An 18,503-nucleotide genomic window follows, 5' to 3' on the forward strand; every position below is an offset into this window, starting at 1 on the left:
GAAGGTTTGAACTCCAACTCCGCCTTCTAGGATTTCTGCTTTGGAGTCACCTATGTGGAATGGACATGAGCAATCACTCGAAGGAAAAACGGTTATTTACCTTCTTAACTAGTCTTCGAGATGTGTTGCTCATGTCCATTCCAAATCCTGCCTGCCTCCCCTTCTTCGGAGTAGTCCGGTAAGAAGGAACGAAGGGGGTGAAGGGCCATCAGGGATACATATTAACTAATATATTGCACCACTACCGGAGGCTCCTCTGGTGTCCCGATGGGTACTGCTAACAGAAAATCTTCTGACAACGTATGCGTGCTGCATGCACACACCTATGTGGAATGGACATGAGCAACACATCTTGAACAAGTTACAAAGGTATCCGTTTTTTCCTAATTCTAAATTGGAGGAGCTCTTGGAACATCTTCCAGAGCAGAAGCAATTCCATCCTCCATTCAGTTATACAAAAGGGCCAGATGATTGCATGCGCCACCCTGCAATCATAACTCTATGTAGCAGACTCAGCTGCTCAGGCCACAGCTACCACTATAGTTAGGAGAAGGGCATCACGGCTCCAGTCCTCTGGTATCTCCACAGATGAAAGTAAAAGACTTGCCCTTTGATAACATAAGAATGTCCGTACTGGGTCAGACCAAAGGTCTGTCTAGCCCAGTAGCCTGTCTACTGACAGTGGCCAGCACCAGGTGCCCTAGAGGGGGTGGACCAAAGACAATGATCAAGTGATTTGTCTCCTGCCATCCTTATCCAGCCTCTGACAGAGACCAGGGACACCATTTCTATCCCCTGGCTAATAGCCTTTTATGGACCTAACCTCCATGAAATTATCTAGCTTCTCTTTAAACTCTGTTCTAGTCCTAGCCTTCACAGCCTCCTCTGGCAAGGAGTTCCACAGGTTGACTACGTGCTGTGTGAAGAAGAACTTTGTTTTATTTGTTTTAAACCTGCTACCCATTAACTTTATTTGGTGTCCTCTAGTTCTTCTATTATGGGAACTAATAAATAACTTTCTTTATTCACCCTCTCCACACCAAGCATAAGTTGGTTTTGGTTAAGATGGATGAGGTGTTACATTCTACAAAGGACATGTGCACTCTAGGAATGATCTCCCCACCAGCTAAAAGGCAGCGTTACACATCATAACAAAGACCTACGGACACTGCCTTCAACTGACCCCCGTTCAGACATGCCGACATGAACAGATCTAAGCTCAGACCTCCATGCTGAAGACCATCGCAGGGTCAGCCTCCTACCACTCATGCACCCAAGCAGCAATTTTGAGGCTTTGGTCAAGTGTCTGCACAGTCTCCCTTAAGTGCTACCTCAGTCACCATCCATTTTCATACACTGATTGCATCCATATTATCATCAGTGGGTGGGGATAACATCAGAACGGTGGGTCCTACAAATTATTCAAGCATGATATGTTATCCAATTTCTCTTCCACTCTACCACGTTCCCTGTCCTTCTTTACAGACACTTCCCGTGACGTTCTTCAGGAGGAAGTCAAACCTCTCCTAACCATAGGGGCTGTAGAGCCCATTCCCAGCCTATTCTGTGGGAAGGGCTTTTTTTCCAATGAATTCCATACTGAGAAAAAGAGCAGAAGTTGGAGACTGGTCCTAGACCTGTGCAGATTGAACAAGTTTGTTCAAAACCAAAAAAATGGTGACTTTACCAACTATTATCTCAGTACTAGATCGGGGCACTGGTTCTCAGCCCTCGACCTCTAAGATGCTTACTTCCACATAACCATGCACCCTGCACACAGATGCTTCCTCAAGTTCACTGTAGCTTACAGACATTACAGGGTTCTGCCTTTCGAACTTTCCATGACCCCCCAGAATTTTTTCGAAAACGCATGCAGGTGCTGTAGCACATCTTAGACTACTGTCTCTTAAAAGGGTCTATGCAAGTAGAAAGAGCCTGGATGGTCCACAAAACCTGGACTCTTTTTCAAGGCCTTGGTCTCCTCAAAAAAAGCCAAGTCGACCCTCCAACTAATTCAGAAACTGGAGTTTATCGGAGCCCTCCTGGACTCCACCAAGGCCCGTGCCTTCCTCCCATGACGTCATTCCACTAATTCAGCAGATCTCATCAGTGCAGTCACCATCAGCCTTCAGACATCCATTTTGGCCTGTCTACAGATCCTGGAACACATGACAGCAATTACTTATGTGGTCAATCACGCCAGGCTACATATGTGCTACCTTCCAGGATAGCTTGCTACTGTATATACTACAACTGTGTGTTTCATCCAAAAACAAGTCTCAATTCCTCCTAATATAATATCCTCCATTTTAATGGTTGACTGACCATCCCCACAAATCTTTTCTTCAGTGTTCCTTTCTGCCAAACGCTCCCCTCATAGGTTGGAGAGTGCCTGTCTACACCATCACAAAGCACATGGCTGGTTGATTGCTAATGGAGTCCCAACTGCTCATACACCTGCTCAAGCTCAGAGCTGTCAGAAGGGCTTTTGAACATTTTTCCTCTCATTCGCAACAAAACCATAAAGATACTTACAGACAACATGACTTGCATATTTTGCGTAACCAGGCAGGGCAGAGCTTGCTATTCACCTTTTGGAACTGGTGTACCCAACGCAATGTTACCATCAAACTTCCTAACTCTCCGGTATTCACAGTACTACTGTGGACACTCTCAGATGCTAGTTCTCAGATGACCACGTGTGGGAGCTACATCTGGACAACATGAGGTACATCTTCCACACTTGGGGCTGCCCAGCAATAGAGCTCTTTGCCTATTACAAGAACCACAGATGTCGCCATTTTTGCACTCGTGCAGCACTAGTCCCAAACTCCCTTGGAAGTGCCTTTCTTATCTCATGGATGGGATCACTACTATATGCCTTCCCACGCATATCTCTTATTTCCCCAGATCATTCTGAAGCTGTGTATGGACCGCACTTGCCTTATTTTTATAACTTCTACATGGCTCAGACAAACATGATTCCTCTTTCTCTATCGTCTTGCTATAGCACCTCCTTTCCTACTGCCACTTTACTCGAATCTCCTATCCTAGAACAAGGGCACATTCAAAATATGTACCCTCCCATTAGAGGAGGGTGTAGTCTCAGCCTTGTTTTTATGACCCTTTGTACTGCTCCAGGGCAGCTCTACTGTGAGATTTAAAGGATGATGCTCTTCTGCTACCCTAGGTGCACCATCTCAAATTTGCCTTCCATTTCATCTTGTTAATATCACAGCAAAGCTCAGTTCATCCTTATCGTGCAGAGATGGGAAACCTAGAGCCCTCACTTACAGTTGAATATAGTGGAACTGCTTGATCATAGTGATCATAGTGCAATTAAATTTAATATCCTTGTGGGAGGAAAAAGACATTCCTGTCACAAAAACCACTTTGCTGAAATCTGCATGTGAATACTTGCAATAGTTTATAGGTTGGGACAGTACTTTTTTTCTGTATACCTGATTCTTTTTACAGTTTGTTTTCTTTTGTTTCTATAGACGGGGATACAAGTGCAACTGAAAGTGGTGATGAAGTTCCTGTGGAACTGTATACTGCTTTTCAACACACCCCAACTACAATTACTCTAACTGCTACAAGGGTTACTAAGGTTAATGACAAGAAAAGGAAAAAAAGTGGAGAGAAAGAGCAGAACATTGCAAAATGTAAAAAGGTAATTAATTAAAAAAATTAATTTATCTTCTCATAGCTTTCATTTGATGGAATTAACTACTGGTTTGGGACATTTTTAACATATGCCTTGTATTGGTATAAAGGTTTTACTTTCTGAAATTAGATTGGTATTCAGCACTCATCCATGGAAAGTAACATATCAGACTTTTTCTAGTTATCGAGTATTCTTTCCTGTGGAATCCCTTTAAAAATTGATGAAGTTGAAAAAGTTACTGACATTTGCACCCCAATATGTACAGGCTTATGTGGTAGTTTGTGAGGCATCTATTTATAAATGCATTTGGATATTTTTTTTTGGCCTCATACTATTATAGCTAGAATATGTCTCCCTATTTTTTTCTTCTCACCACTACTAATAAAGGGCAAATCTTTTTATAGTGCTGTTTAGCTATTAAAATTCAGAATTGATTGATAGATTGCTGTTGTCAGTTTTATCTGACATGACGTGACACTCCATTCAATTGTAATGGCAGTTCGGTGGAAAATTGCTGCTAGAAAGCCTTCTCTTAAATACAGTTCAGGAAGTAGTGTGATTATATTTTCAAAAAAGATTTTGGAATAATTTTTACCCAATGAAATAACAATATTCTGTATTAAGAAAAAACGAAAACTCAGCTGAAAAATAACTATAGATGAATCACTACAGTAGAATTAATACACTGACATAGTGAAATGTGACACCTGGCTTTTCTAGATTCATATAAATATCAAACATTTACTGGATATTAGCAAAATACAGAAATTAAATCATTCTAGGATGTGAAAGTGTTCTGTTTCTGATCAGATTAAAATTAAGAACTATTACAGTCAAGGAAAAATATTAAAAGAAACAAACTGGAAACCAGAATTTCAATCGTTAGGTGTTTTGGCCTTTGAATCATACTTTTAAGGTCATTCACTTTCCAGTTCATATTTTAAAACCAACTGCAAATGCAATTGTAGAAATATCTAATCAGCTGTTAAAATACCACTTGAATGACAGTTCTCAATATACACTGCTGATACTTAGTGGTTACCTCTTAATGCAGTGATATTTGAAAAGGAAAACTTAATAGTAAATATTGTTTTGAGAAAATTTCCATTATTTTACAGGGCATGCAATGTTCATCCATAAGTTGTCCAATGTGAGTGCCATTTAATGAGTTTATTTTGTATGCCACAGAGCATTCTAAGTTAATGTTGAATCACTGTCACAGTGATGGAGGCATCAAGGTGAGGTTGTAATGCTGAAAAAAGGCCAATTTTCGTGACACCAAGGGTGTGCCTACAATGCAGGGCTTAACTCAAAATAAGCTACGCAAATTGAGCAATGTCAATTGCATAGCTTATTTTCTAAATAGGGAGGGTCTACACAGCACTTACTTCGAAACAGAGTACTCTTCCTGTGACTTCTCTTATTCCTTGCACAATGAGGGTTACAGGAGCCAGAGTAAGAAGTCCTCTAACTAGACAGTATTTCTACATTGTTTCAAAATAACTGCCTACTGTGTAGTTGCTAGAGAATGTTACATTTTGAGTAATTGACTAATGAATAGTTGATGCATTTTGCATCAGCTATTCGATTAGTCGATACGGTGCCTCCACCTTTGAAGTGTAGCAACTGCCCTGGGGCTGTTGCTTCATTTCAGAGTCAAAACCACTGTGTGGCGCACAGATCAGCTGGGGGCTGACCCTGGGCTCCATGCAGCGCTGCCGCTCTGAAATGCTGCAGGGACATGAAACACCGCATGCTGTCTGGGAACACCCCAACTGGCCCTGGGCTGTACGCAGCATTTCAAAGCGGCACTGCCTCATGGAGGCATGGTGTGGCCCCAGACTCCATGTGGTGCTGCCGCTTTCAAGTGCCTTCTTCCCCCCCCCCCCTCCCTCCCCCCGCCCCGCTGCCTCTATCAGAAAGAGGCAGCGGGGCGGGGGGGGAAGCGAGTAGTCTGTTGACTAGTCCTTCACATCCCTAGTAGACGCGGACTAAATTATTTCAAAATAACACTAGTTATTTCAAAATTGTGTTGCTATGTAGACATGTACCCCAAGTGGCCTTGTATTACTAGCTTTGAAACCTTGGATTTATTTTATTGGCAGTCTTAGTGGCTTTTCTCTATAACAGTCTTTTAATTTCATTCTCTTCCCTTCCTGTTGCTGCTTTTAATGAGAAGAGTTTTCCAAAAAGGTTAAATTCTTAATAAAAGCATAAGATCATTTTCCGTCAGAAAAACTTTCTGTTAATCTTAAATATTTTAAAACGACAACTGCTTTTATTTTTTAGGCTTTTCGTGAAGGATCTAGGAAATCTTCAAGAGTTAAGGTAAGTGTAAATATGTGATAATTATAGATAGATTAGGTGTTACTTCAGTTACTTTCTGAACTTTCTGCTAATTAATCTTATTTTTGTTTATATGAGAACAACTTGAGGAAAAGTTTCCTATGCCTCTATCAGTCAAGCAGTGATCTGGGATATTAGCTCTGGAGATTGTTTTGACAGTTTTATCTTAAAACCTAGGTGGTGTTAAAGGACTTTTAAAGATCCATGTTGTGTGCATTAGAATTACAGAATTCATTCCATGTTTTTTTTCATTAGTTATCATTTTGTACAGTATAAACATACAAAGTAGCAGCATAATCAGCTTAAAAATCTTGTGCATGGAAGTTTTCTACTTACCATTGTGATAAGTAATAGAACAAGTGAATAAAATTGGAAAAGCAATTTCACTGACATTAAGTTTCATATCCTAGTTTCATGCACTATTACTTGGTGCTTCTTAGAAGGAGATTGCATGCATGATCTGTCTCAACCTTTGCAAAAAGTTAAGTAGCATCATGGATAAACTCAGCTACTGGAAATTTAGATTCTACTAATTTATTAGCCTCCATCAGCTGCTATGGTAGGTCAGGTAGAAGAAAGGAGCATCAGCACATGGAGCAATAAGGCCCCAAGACTGTTTTGGGAGCAGAAAATTACTTTTATGGTAGGTGTCCTGCAGAAAACAACTGTTAGCTCAGGCTCTTCTATGGAAATGGAGAGTGACATTAGGATTATAAGGAATCTTTGGTTCCACTGCAGAGCCAAGCAAGGTTCCCTCTAAACTATGTGTCAGAACAGCCCTGCAGTTGGTTAATCAGCCCTGCCGAGCCAGGGATTCAGGGCTCCATGCATGGGGTTGCCTGACTGTGCAGTGCTGATTAAGGAGCTGTGGGGTTGTGCTGCTGCACAGCTCAGAGGGAACCTTGAAGTTAAGCAAGGAGGATACACGAAGATCATAGAAAAAGCCAAGTTGGACTGAAGCCACATCTACACTACAAGATAAGATCAAATTTAGTAAAGTTGACTTTTAGCACTCAGTTTTGTAAAGTGTGTGGTGCATGTCCACACTGTGCAAGAATTCAACACAGTAGGGTGAGAGCAATGCACAGTGGGTAGCTATCCCACTGTGCCCCTTTGCATTCAGTACATGTTGGGACCAAAACTGTGCAGTGGGTAGTTCTGGGTACATATCATCAGCGTCCCATAATGCACTTGTTCCCCCCCGCTTGAGAGCAATGGCAAACAGTCTTTTTGCACCCTTTTCCCCCCTTGGTTATCCACTCAGATACCATAGCAGCATAAGCATGGAACCCATTGTGGATCCTGTTGAGCATCAAAGCATTATGATGATTTTAACTTTGGTGCACCTAATGCTGGAGTGTGTCTGCAGGAACGAGGACGTATCTGGGGAGACAGTGAATATACTCTTCTGTGAAGCACTTAAAGAACACCAGTTCTGGTGCCATCAGACAAGCACAGACTGGTGGGACCGCGTTGTTATGCAGGTGTGGGACAATCAGCAGTGGCTGCAAAACTTCTGTATGTGTAAGGCCACTTTCATGGAAGTTTGCAAATTGATTTCCCTCATCCTGAAGTTCAAGAATACCTGAATGAGACCTGCTCTGACAGTGGAAAAGTGAGTGGCAATTGCCCTGTGAAAGCTTGCAATGCCAGATAGCTGCCAGTCAGTTGGGAATCAATTCAGAGTGGGGGCTATCATGATCCAAGTAGCCAATGCAATCAATGCCATTCTGCTGTGAAGGAAACTTAGAGGACATAATGGAGGGCTTTGCCATGGTGAGGTTTCTTAATTGTTGTGGAGCGATAGTTAAAATGCACATCCCATCTTGGCACTCGCCAAGGGCTTGTCGACCACCCCCGTTATGCCTCGTGGAATGAGGTTTACTGGGGCGATCGACAAGGGCTTGCCTTGTCGACCGCGAAGCGTCTAGACTACCGCGTTGTGCCGCCAAACAGCTGATCGGCACAGCACGGCAGCCATTTAAATCACCGCCTCCTTTCCCTATGTCTAGAAACCTCATCTACATGTAGTCTAGACATACCCTTAGCCATGGGTTTTAAGCAGCCAGACATCAGGACAATAAGGAGAGTACTGAGAAGGGAAGTGCAAATCAGAGAGAGTTTGAAAGACATTTTTATGAATGGCCAGTTTTGAGAATCACGCATGTCGCTCTCACTGCAATGCCCCTAAATTCAGTATGTTTGCCTGTAACCACTACCACCTCTTCAACCCAAGCAATAAAATGACTGTTGTTCTGAAATCATGTGTTTTTATTCGGGGAACTCAGTGGGGATAGGACGGAGTCCAAGGGACCGCGTTGGGGGATGAGAGAGGGTGATTACAGTTGTGAGGACAGTCTTTTGCTTTGCAGTGCATCCCTGGGGATTGGTTGTTGAGCTGCCTTTGACTCTCTTCCACTCCCACTCCCACCCCCACCTCTCCCAGGTGTTCTAGGGCTCCTGGGAGAGGAGGCTGTGGAACTCAGTGTGAAGGGAACAGTGGTATGCAAGGGTTGGATGGGATGCCTATGCATGTTGGCATCCTGAAAAGTCCCCATATGGTCCATCACATCCACCATAGACAACATCACACCTCTCCTGGTGCCTCACTTCCCATTTCCTGCATGCTTTCCTTTTCTCATGCTCCATTCACATCTCTTCCAGCAGCGTATTCCTCCACTCGCTCCCCTTTTCAAGTTGGAGAATTGCATTTGCTCCTTGAATATCCCTAGTCCATTTTTGCCTGCAGATTTGTGCCAGGTGGACAGCTGGCAGGGACTTGTAATAAGCTGTTCCAGGACCCCCCACTGTGTATTCAGAGTGGCTACCACAGATCACACTCAATTGCCCTAACCCACTTTTACCAAGATAAAAAAATGTGAACGCCTCAGAAGTTCCCAGGATTAGTGCCCGACTGTGAGACATCCTGGAAGGAGAGGATTGTCTCCAAGGTTATAAAAAGTTCTTGGCTTTCAGTGACATCGGTTGCTCCGCTTCCTGCTAACCATTCTCCTCCTCCTCAATGCTGGTGACCGAGGCTGCCCAAGTATTTTGGGAAGAATCCAGGGACTGGCTAGGGAAGTTGGTAGAGTGCATTCCAAGGATTGCATGCAGCTGCTTGTAGAAGCAGCACGTTTGTGGTAACGCTCCAGACCATCCATTTGCCTCCTTTGTCTTTTGATACAACTGCTTCATCTCTTTTATTTTCTCTTGGCATTGCTGGGCGTACCTAGTGCATACTTTTTCTCCTTCATTCCCTTTATGATCTTGGTATAGATACGTTTCTTTTGTTGGTTTGTAGCTCTGTGAGAAAAGATTCCTCTTCCCACACACCACTGAGGTCCAGGATGTCCTGAATGTTCCTTGCTGGTGCTCGTATGCGAGCCTGGGAACTCATGGTTAGATGTGGTGCCTGCTCTGAAGTCTACTCACCATGCTGGCCACACAGGAAATTAAATTCAGATTTTCCTGGGGCTTTTTCTGTTCACCTGGAGAGCAATAGAGTTGAAAGACATGGCCAAAGCAGGACACCACCTGGAGGCCAAGAATGTCAACTTTCAAAGCATTGCATCTGCACTATGGCAAAGTCAATCATGGAAGGCTGAATTTAGCAGCTACTCTTTGTGAAAACAGTAGTATAGCAATCCACTTTAATGGCCCTTAAAGCGGATGGAACAGGCTTGGTGGTGTGGATGCATGGTTAGAAAAATCAACCTATATGCAGCTAAGTTTGACCTAAGCTCCCAGGGTAGACTAGGCCCAAGAGGGAATGGGGGAGGGAGAGAGAACAGGTGCCAACTCTGTACATTTGACTTCTTTCATAAGAGTTTAAAATATAGGGAGAACGAACTTCCAACATCCACTCCCATGGGTCCAGGAGCAAGAATGAGAGAGAATCTCTGTATTCTCAGTGTCTCTCCTCTAGAAACTTACCAGAAGCTTGGGCCAGGATCTTACTTCTAGATATTTCTCCATAAGACATGACCAGACCCTCGTGGGGAGGGGTGTCATTGTTCACAGCTGTGATGGCCGAGTGGTTAAGGGATTGGATTAGAAATCCAATAAGGTTTCACTATGCAAGTTCATATCCTGCTCAAAGTGAGGCCTGTGTTAGCAGGGGACTGGACTTGATGACCTCTCAAGGTCCCTTCAAATTCTAGAATTCTATAATACACATTTCCTTATACCCCCTGCTCGGCATGCACACTTTTTTGTGTGTGTGTGTGTGGGTCAAAATACATTAATGGAAAGAGAAACAAAATTGGAAAACTTCTTGGGTTGTGGGGGTATATTTTTGGTGTGTGTGCCTATATATAATGTTTTTAAAGCATTTTGGAGGCAGATACACTTTTTCTTTTTCCAAAAATGTCCTTGGTGCAGTATTAAGTAAAATTGGGTAATTGTTAGTTGATTTTGTCCCTTTTAAAACAATATTGGTATAAATTCCTAACGCTTCCTTAATATGAATAAAAGTACTTACTTTTGTTTTGACTAAGCTTTTTCAACTTACATCAGTTTTTCTTCGGAAATAATTACTATTTCTAAACTATACTGAGCTTGATGATTTTTATAAAGTGGTATTTTTTTTGTAAGAGAATAAACAGTTTGAGTAATCAAACTGTCTTGAAAAGGTACTGCACAATTTAAAAACTGGATATTCTTGGCAGTAAATTGTTGAGTGGATTAATGGAAAATATGTGAATTAGATATATTTATGATAGATCCAGTGGTGTGGTTTTCCTCTTCTCCCACTCCTCTGAAACTCACCTTTTTATATACATTTAATTGATTATACAGAATTTGTAATAAATGTTTGCATTTCCTTTAACTGTGCCAGCTGTTTTATATTTGGCTTTTGAACTTTAAGTATAAGTTACCCTATTACAAATAATGAATGTTGTTTGCAATTTCTGGTTATTGTGTTTATGTAGGGTTCAGCTCCAGAGATTGATCCTTCTGACAGTTCAAATTTTGGATGGGAAACTAAAATCAAGGCATGGATGGATCGTTATGAAGAAGCAACTAATAACCAGTACAGTGAAGGTGTTCAGAGAGAGGCGCAAAGAATAGCTCTGAGACTAGGCAATGGAAATGACAAAAAAGAAGTTAGCACCAGCAACCTGATCTTCAAACCTCCAGTAGAGGTAAATAAGTGAAGAGGCAACCGTGTAACAAGAGAAAGACATGTATAACTCATGAAAGTAGTGCTAAAATGTGTACACTTTTATGATACAGTTTCAAGTGTTGTAGTGAGCATTCTTGTCGTCTTAAGGTGTTTCTCTAGCTTAGTCTATCAGTTGCGGACATGAGTTAGCAATAATAATTTTAACGAATTATAACTTTCTTAAACAATGAATCACAGTAGATATTCATACATTTTGTATGTTTTATAACATGCAGTTTTCTTTATTTTTTAAAACTGCTAGGTGAATGTTAGTAGGGTTCATAAAAGTTGGCAGATTGACAGCATGGAGACTGAGTTACTCTGTTTATCACAAAATAGTTTCCACATAGGTTGTAATAAAGTAAACTTCCCCATTTTGCCTGGCTAATGTTCCTCATCTTTGAGAGAGAGAAGGAACAGATCATTTTCTAGCTCTGCTGGTGTTTTTTGTGCTAGGATTGACAATAGGAGTCAATTAAGCTTTTTTGTTTTCAGTTTTGATTAAGATAACATTCAGAATTTCCCAGTAATACACCATGTATATTTCTATAAATATAATTTTTTATGAATATACTGCTAACAAACAGTGATATTGTCAATCTTGGAAACATAATTCCTTTGCTTAAAGAGAAAAGATTCAACATGTGCATTTTTTAACCAAAAAGTGGCTGCTTGTCCTAATCCACTTTTGGAGGGCACACCTCTGCTGATGAAAATGTAGTTGCATTTCCATAGCTAGTCTATTTTAGATCATTAAACTGGATGCCTGGTTTATGGCTCCAAATGACTTTGGTTGTCTAGGCATGCATTCAAAGGCAAAACTTGTGCCTAATTTTGAACTTGAAGTGAGAGAGAAATATTCTTATCCTTGATATCTGTTTACCTCATATGCTACAAATTTAAATATGCTTATAAAATAGATTTTTTTTTTTCCAATTGAAACTTTCATACTGCTTGTAGAGAGGGGGTAAGCTAGTAAATTCGCAGCTGTAAACTAATGCAGTTTTTCTGTATACAAAAGGTAATTTGTATTCATATTAAATTCATAGTATAAACTTTATCATAAAAAGTATATATAGAACATAGTAAATCAAATGATTTCCTTAACTTTACTTTTTGATAAGTGAGACAGTAATTACAGTCTATAGTCTATTTTGTGTAATACATCTTCAGTGAAATGTAAGTTTGTAAGTGTCTAAGTCTGTGTTTGAAAATTGGGCAAAGTTACTTTTTTGAAAAAATTGTTTATCCCTAATTTTTCAAATAGGCGTGTTCAATTAAAAAAACAACAACCTGAACCACTTAAACACCTTTTCCCCTCTCTTACAAAAAGTAAAAGTTTTCAGACTTTTACACGTCATAAAGAAGCCAAAAGAGTATCTTTTAGGTGTATCTTCAAGAATTTTTAGTGAGACACTAGTAGAACAACTAATTTTTTAATGTTCTCTTACATACATTTATTAAATGTTTTAAGAATTTTAAAGTGTGTGTTACACTTTTAAAAATTTTTAATTGGAGGAATTATTTTGATTGGTTCATCAATGGTCTGAGGTAAATAGGATGAAGCTTAATAAGGACAAATGCAAAATATTCCTCTTAGAAAGGAACAATCTGTTTCACACACATAAAATGGGAAGTGACTGTCTAGGAAGGAGCACAGCAGAAAGGAATCTAGTGGTCATAGTGGACCACAAGCAAAATATGAGTCAGCAGTGTTTCACTATTGCAAAAAAAAGCAAACCAGAATCTGGGGTGCATTAATAGGAGTGTTGCGAGCAAGACACGAGAAGTCATTCTTCTACTCTACTCTGCACTGATTAGGCCTCAATTGGAGTATTATGTCCAGTTCTGGGCACCACATTTCAAGAAAGATGTGGAGAAATTGGAGAAGGTCCAGAGAAGAGCAACAAAAATGATTAAAGGTCTAGAAAACATGAGCTATTAGGGAAGGTTGAAGGAATTGGGCTTGTTCAGTTTGGAAAAGAGAAGACTGAGAGGGGACATGATAGCAGTTTTCAGGTATCTAAAAGGGTGTCACAGGGAAGGGGGGGGGGAGAATTGTTTTCCTTGGCTTTGATAGGACAAGAAGCAATGGGCTTAAACTGCAACAGGGTTTAGGTTGGAGATTTGGAAAAACTTCCTAACTGTCAGGGTGGCTAAACACTGGAATAAATTGCCTAGGGAGGTTGTGGAATCTCCATCACTGGAGATATTTAAGAGCAGGTTAGATCGCAGATAGAAGAACATCTAGCAGACGAGCAAGCGGGATTTAGGAAAGATAGAAGTACCATACTGCAGATATTGGCACTAAGATTGATAGTGGAGAAAGCACGGCGAAAGAACAAGAGTGTCTACAATTGCTTCATCGATTTTCAGAAGGCATTTGACAGTATAAATCAGAAAGTGATTTGGGCGGTGTTGGAGTCATACGGAGTGGATAACAGACTGATACGGTTGTTGAAGGATATCAACAATAATATGGAGGCAGCGGTGAGAACGTGTGGAGAGTTGGGAAGTTGGTTTAGAACGAATAGAGGTACGAGACAAGGAGATCCAATATCGCCGATTATCTTCATCACATTCCTAGAGAGAGCGATGGACAAGATCAAGGAAGAGGTAGAAAGGATATGAGTGCACGGGATGAGAATTAACAACTTAAGGTTCCCGGATGATATCGTTATCGAGGAAGATGAAGAGAAGCTAGCAAGAACGGTGCAGGTGGTAAATGAGGAAGGGAAGCGGTATGGACTGATTATGAATATCAGTAAAATGAAGACAATGGTATTTGGAGGTAAGGAGATAGGCAGGAAGATCAGTGCAGGTGGGATTGCACTACAGAACATAGAGAAGTACATGTATTTGGGGAGCAACATGACATATGATCTATACTGTAAGAAGGAAACAGCGACTAAAATAGAGAAAGCAAACACAAGTTTGAAGGTGATGGATAAGATCTGGAAAAGTAAAGCGATTAGCTTAGGAACGAAGCTGAGTGTCTTGAAAATGTGTGTGTTTAGCAGCATGTTGTACGGATGTAAGACATGGGTGATAACGAAAGATTAGAAGAGAAGGATATTGGTGTTTGAGAGGAGTTGTTATAGAAAGATCCTGAGAATAGGATGGATGCAGAAGGTCACCAACAAGGAATTATATAGGAAGATACAGCCGAAAGAGAACCTACTGCAAAAGGTTATACAACGGAAGTTACAGCTATTCGGTTATATCTGCAGAATGAATGATGAGTGAAAAGTTAAGACCCTGGTATTTGGCATAATGGATGGTCTGAATAGGAGAGGCAGACCCCACAGAGAATGGGCAGATGATATAGTAGATTGGTACAGAGCCAGTCTACAAAAACTAAGCCACTCCGCACTGGAGAGGAAAAGATGGAAGGAAATAGTGAGGGAGGCATCGGACACCAATGGGCGTTGAGCCCATGGTTGATGATGATAGATAGACATCTATCAGAGATGATCTAGAACAGGGGTGTCCAAACTTTTTTCAAAGAGGGCCAGATTTGAAGAAGTGAACATGCGTGAGGGCCGACCATTTTGCCTAACATTCTTTGAACCATTAAAATTAAATGCAAATTAACTATTTTATGCAAAGTTTATTGCAAACGGCATACTTTTCATTTCGTCACATGGATGACAAATCTAAACAGGTGTTAAATAACTCTGCCTTTCATATCTGAAGGCCAGATGAAAAAAAAATCCAGGAAGCTAAAATATATGTCAGGAACATTGTAAAGTACATTACATATTATCAACTTTTAAGTTCAAAAAATATGAACAGGAACATCATACCAACTATACATGTTGTGTCCAAATATATTTATAACTGATTTAGACCAACTGACATTAACTGAGATTTTACAATGTATTCATCTCAATTGAAAAAAAAACTTGCCTAAACTAATGTGAAGGGTGAAACTGAGATCTGGACTGCAGCACAGGAGAGCGCAGGGCACGCTGGCCTCACGGCGGCACAGGGGCAGGGCGAACCCGCAGCCAAGCGTGGGAGCGGGGCTGCGGATGTGCCCTACACGGCAGGCTTTAGGACCGCAGCGGCCACCATGGACGGCGGCGGCGCGGCCGGAAGCGGCGCGCTGCGCGCGCCAGTTCAGAGGAGCACCAGGGAGCCAGGAGAGGGGGAGGAAGCGGGGGCTGTCCCCTCACTCTCAGCCCCAAAGCGGAGGGCCCGCGGGGTCGGAGAGCGCAGGGCACGCTGGCCTCACGGCGGCCCGGGGGCAGGGCGAACCTGCAGCCAAGCAGGGGAGCGGGGCTGCGGACGTGCCCTACAGGGCAGGGTTTAGGACTGCGGCGGCAGCACGGCCCGAAGCGGCGCGCTACGCTGCGCGCGCCAGTTCAAAGGAACACCGGGGAGCCGGGAGAAGCGGGGGCCGTATTAAATCGGGCCGCAATTGGCCCGCGGGCCGGACTTTGGACATGCCTGATCTAGAAGGTGCTTGGTCCTGCCCTGAGGGGAGGGGACTGAACTTGATGATGTCTTGAGGTGCCTTCCAGTTCTAGTATTCTATTATTCTATGATCAAATGGAGTGTTGTTAAATGTATCAGACTGGTGGTAAGAGCCACGTTGTATGGAATAGTATGCTACTGGGATCATTGTTCTTTTTAATATTATTTTGTATGTTCTGCCTTAATCTTTAGAAGAACAAAGTATCTGAATTATAAAGCTATTGCTACATTGATTTTTAATTCCATAACAAGGAATTGTAGTTAAAATTCCTTAAAATTTAAATCTGCAGATAAATGTATTGATAATAGGAAATGCTTTATAAGATCAAATAGGGTTTTTTTTATTGCAAGAAGGAAATGGCTTCAGTTACTAAATTGCTGAATGAAGGATTGCAGATAATCTGTTGTTTAATAACATTACTATAATCTGTTTAATTATACTTCTGAAACTCATGTTGTCTTTTCTAGAGCTATGTGCAAAAAAACAAAAAAATTCTAAAAGCTGCCAAAGACTTGCCTCCAGATGCGCTTATTATTGAATATAGAGGAAAGTTCATGCTGAGAGAACAATTTGAAGCTAATGGGTATTTCTTTAAAAGGTATATTTAGTTTAAGAATGCTCTTTTTGTTAAGTAAATTTTCTTAAATGTGCTATTACCTGGTTGCTGTTTTTGTGCCAGCTACTGGCATGTAATTTATAGTACACCATGAATATTATACAACTATTTTTGAACTTGCATAACATCCATCTGGGGTATTCATTAAATATTTATAAAGCACCTCAAAAGTGTAAATAAATATTATTCCCATTTTACAATTTGGGACTCAGAGAAATAATTTGCTCAAGATTATACATAGACAGTTGCCATTCTGACTTCCAACTTTGAGATTTAGCTATGAGAGTATCCATTCCTTCTTACTCTTCTGGTTATTTACAAAACTCAGCCACCATAACTGAGCAAAGCTTTGTGTGTTAGATATATTTACTGTCTTATAAATCTCAATGGATTTGGATTGAGAATTCTTTGTTGCTGACCTGGAAGAATTGCAATATAAAATCAATGCTATTTTATACACTATAATGATAAAAAAAAATTAAATCTGAAAATTAAGTCCTAATGGTTTTTAAAGAGGAAGAATGCTTATCTAATATATTAAAAATTAATCTACAGGGTTTCTTCTTTTTTTGCTAGGCCATACCCTTTTGTTTTGTTCTATTCCAAATTCCATGGACTAGAAATGTGTGTTGATGCAAGAACCTTTGGAAATGAAGCTCGATTCATTAGACGGTCTTGTATGCCCAATGCGGAGGTAAGCTTATAAATATAGGAAATAATTCCTTGGTTAATCTAGCTTTTTATTTATTGTGCTTGGCTTACAGGATATCATGTACAGCCCATCTGTTTCCTGTGTTTTGGACTAAGGGGATTTACTATGGAGGTGATATATAGTATAATGGTGGGTTAATTTTTCAGTATTGTTTCTGGTCAACAAGTTAACATGGTGGTGTTTTTTTCCTTCTTTGCAAAGTTCCTAAGCACTGAACACCTTCACCTCTCATTGTCTCTAATGAAGGAACTAGATAGGACACACTTGGATATAAAAATAAAACATATTTTCATATTTAGCATGTTAATTTATAAAATTATTAAAATATTTTCATCAGGACATTGACTCTATAAAGAATAAAGTGTATACATGAAGAATCATGTTTTGATAGCATTAAAGCATTTTGTAAGAATAATTTCTTTATGAATGTATGCAGGACAGCATCAGGAAACATACATTTTGCTTATTATGAAAAACATAACCATTGTTTTATTTATATTGGTTTTATCAGCTCTGACAGTTGATGGTATTAGTGGGAGGGAAAAACCTGTAGAATGTATTAAGCATATCTGGGTTTTTAAGAATGTTTGTGCATTTTAATTCATTATAAACTAATGTATAGCTTTTCTCCTGGATTTAGGTGAGACATGTAATTGAAGATGGAACAATTCATCTTTATATTTACTCCATCCAAAACATTCCAAAGGGAACAGAAATTACTATCGCATTTGATTTTGATTATGGAAATTGGTAAGTATCTTTAAATTGTATTAAATGTCCTGTATTTTAGGACAATATACTTGTAAAATGTTAGTAATACTAGACGATTTACTCGGTGTTGCTCAAGTCTTTAACTCAAATAAGGTGAGAAGTGCCTGTCCATGGCTGCTGCAGTGGCATAGCCAGGGGAGGGGGATGCATGTCCCCTGCTGGGGAACAGATACACAAATAGACAAACTTTCTGAAATATATAATAGATAGCTGTGCGCGCGCACCTCCCGCCCCCCCCCCCCCGCCCCCCCTGGCCCAGTGGGGTTATAACTGTCCTGGTGCCTATCTCTGGCCTCTTCTGCCCTCTGATCATTCTGCAGTATAACTGACCCTCCTACCAGACACCTCCCTTTTCATTTTATGAGAAACAATCAAATTCCAGGCACATCTAATTGTCCTGGCACACCCAAACCCTTACCTTGTTTTAAGTTATAAGAGGAAGCTGTATTTGGTGATCCTAACTCTTGTAATTTGAGGAGTTCTTGAACAAATAGACCCACAGTCAGATGGACAGATAAATACACACATTTCTAAAATTTATAGTAAGATAAGTATCAGAGGGGTAGCCTTGTTAGTCTGAATCTGCATAAACAAGGAGAAGTCCTGTGGCACTTTATAGACTAACAGATTTATTGGAGCATAAGCTTTCATGGGCAAAGACGTACTTCGTCAGACATGCATCTGACGAAATGGGTCTTTGGCCACGAAAACTTATGCCCCAATAAATCTGTTAGTCTATAAGATGCC

At 40.6% G+C, this 18,503-nt stretch overlaps 1 protein-coding gene across 6 annotated transcripts in view; it reads left to right on the top strand.

The window, feature by feature from the left end:
• Positions 1-18,503, top strand: part of KMT2E (lysine methyltransferase 2E (inactive)) — a 144,778-nt gene that overhangs the window by 72,837 nt on the left and 53,438 nt on the right. For 5 of the 6 annotated variants that reach the window (XM_075909724.2, XM_014580821.4, XM_075909672.2 and 2 more), the window contains 6 exons: positions 3,501-3,673; positions 5,957-5,995; positions 10,945-11,157; positions 16,125-16,255; positions 16,850-16,967; positions 17,626-17,735. In XM_075909724.2, coding sequence (XP_075765839.2) covers positions 3,501-3,673; positions 5,957-5,995; positions 10,945-11,157; positions 16,125-16,255; positions 16,850-16,967; positions 17,626-17,735 — 784 coding nt within the window. Of the gene's footprint in view, positions 1-3,500; positions 3,674-5,956; positions 5,996-10,944; positions 11,158-16,124; positions 16,256-16,849; positions 16,968-17,625; positions 17,740-18,503 lie in introns of those variants that run through there. The other variant, XM_089775432.1, reaches the window with a different exon arrangement.

This window comes from Pelodiscus sinensis, chromosome 1 (genome assembly GCF_052426305.1).
Source record: "Pelodiscus sinensis isolate ZL-2025 chromosome 1, ASM5242630v1, whole genome shotgun sequence".
Classification (NCBI taxonomy): domain Eukaryota; kingdom Metazoa; phylum Chordata; order Testudines; family Trionychidae; genus Pelodiscus; species Pelodiscus sinensis.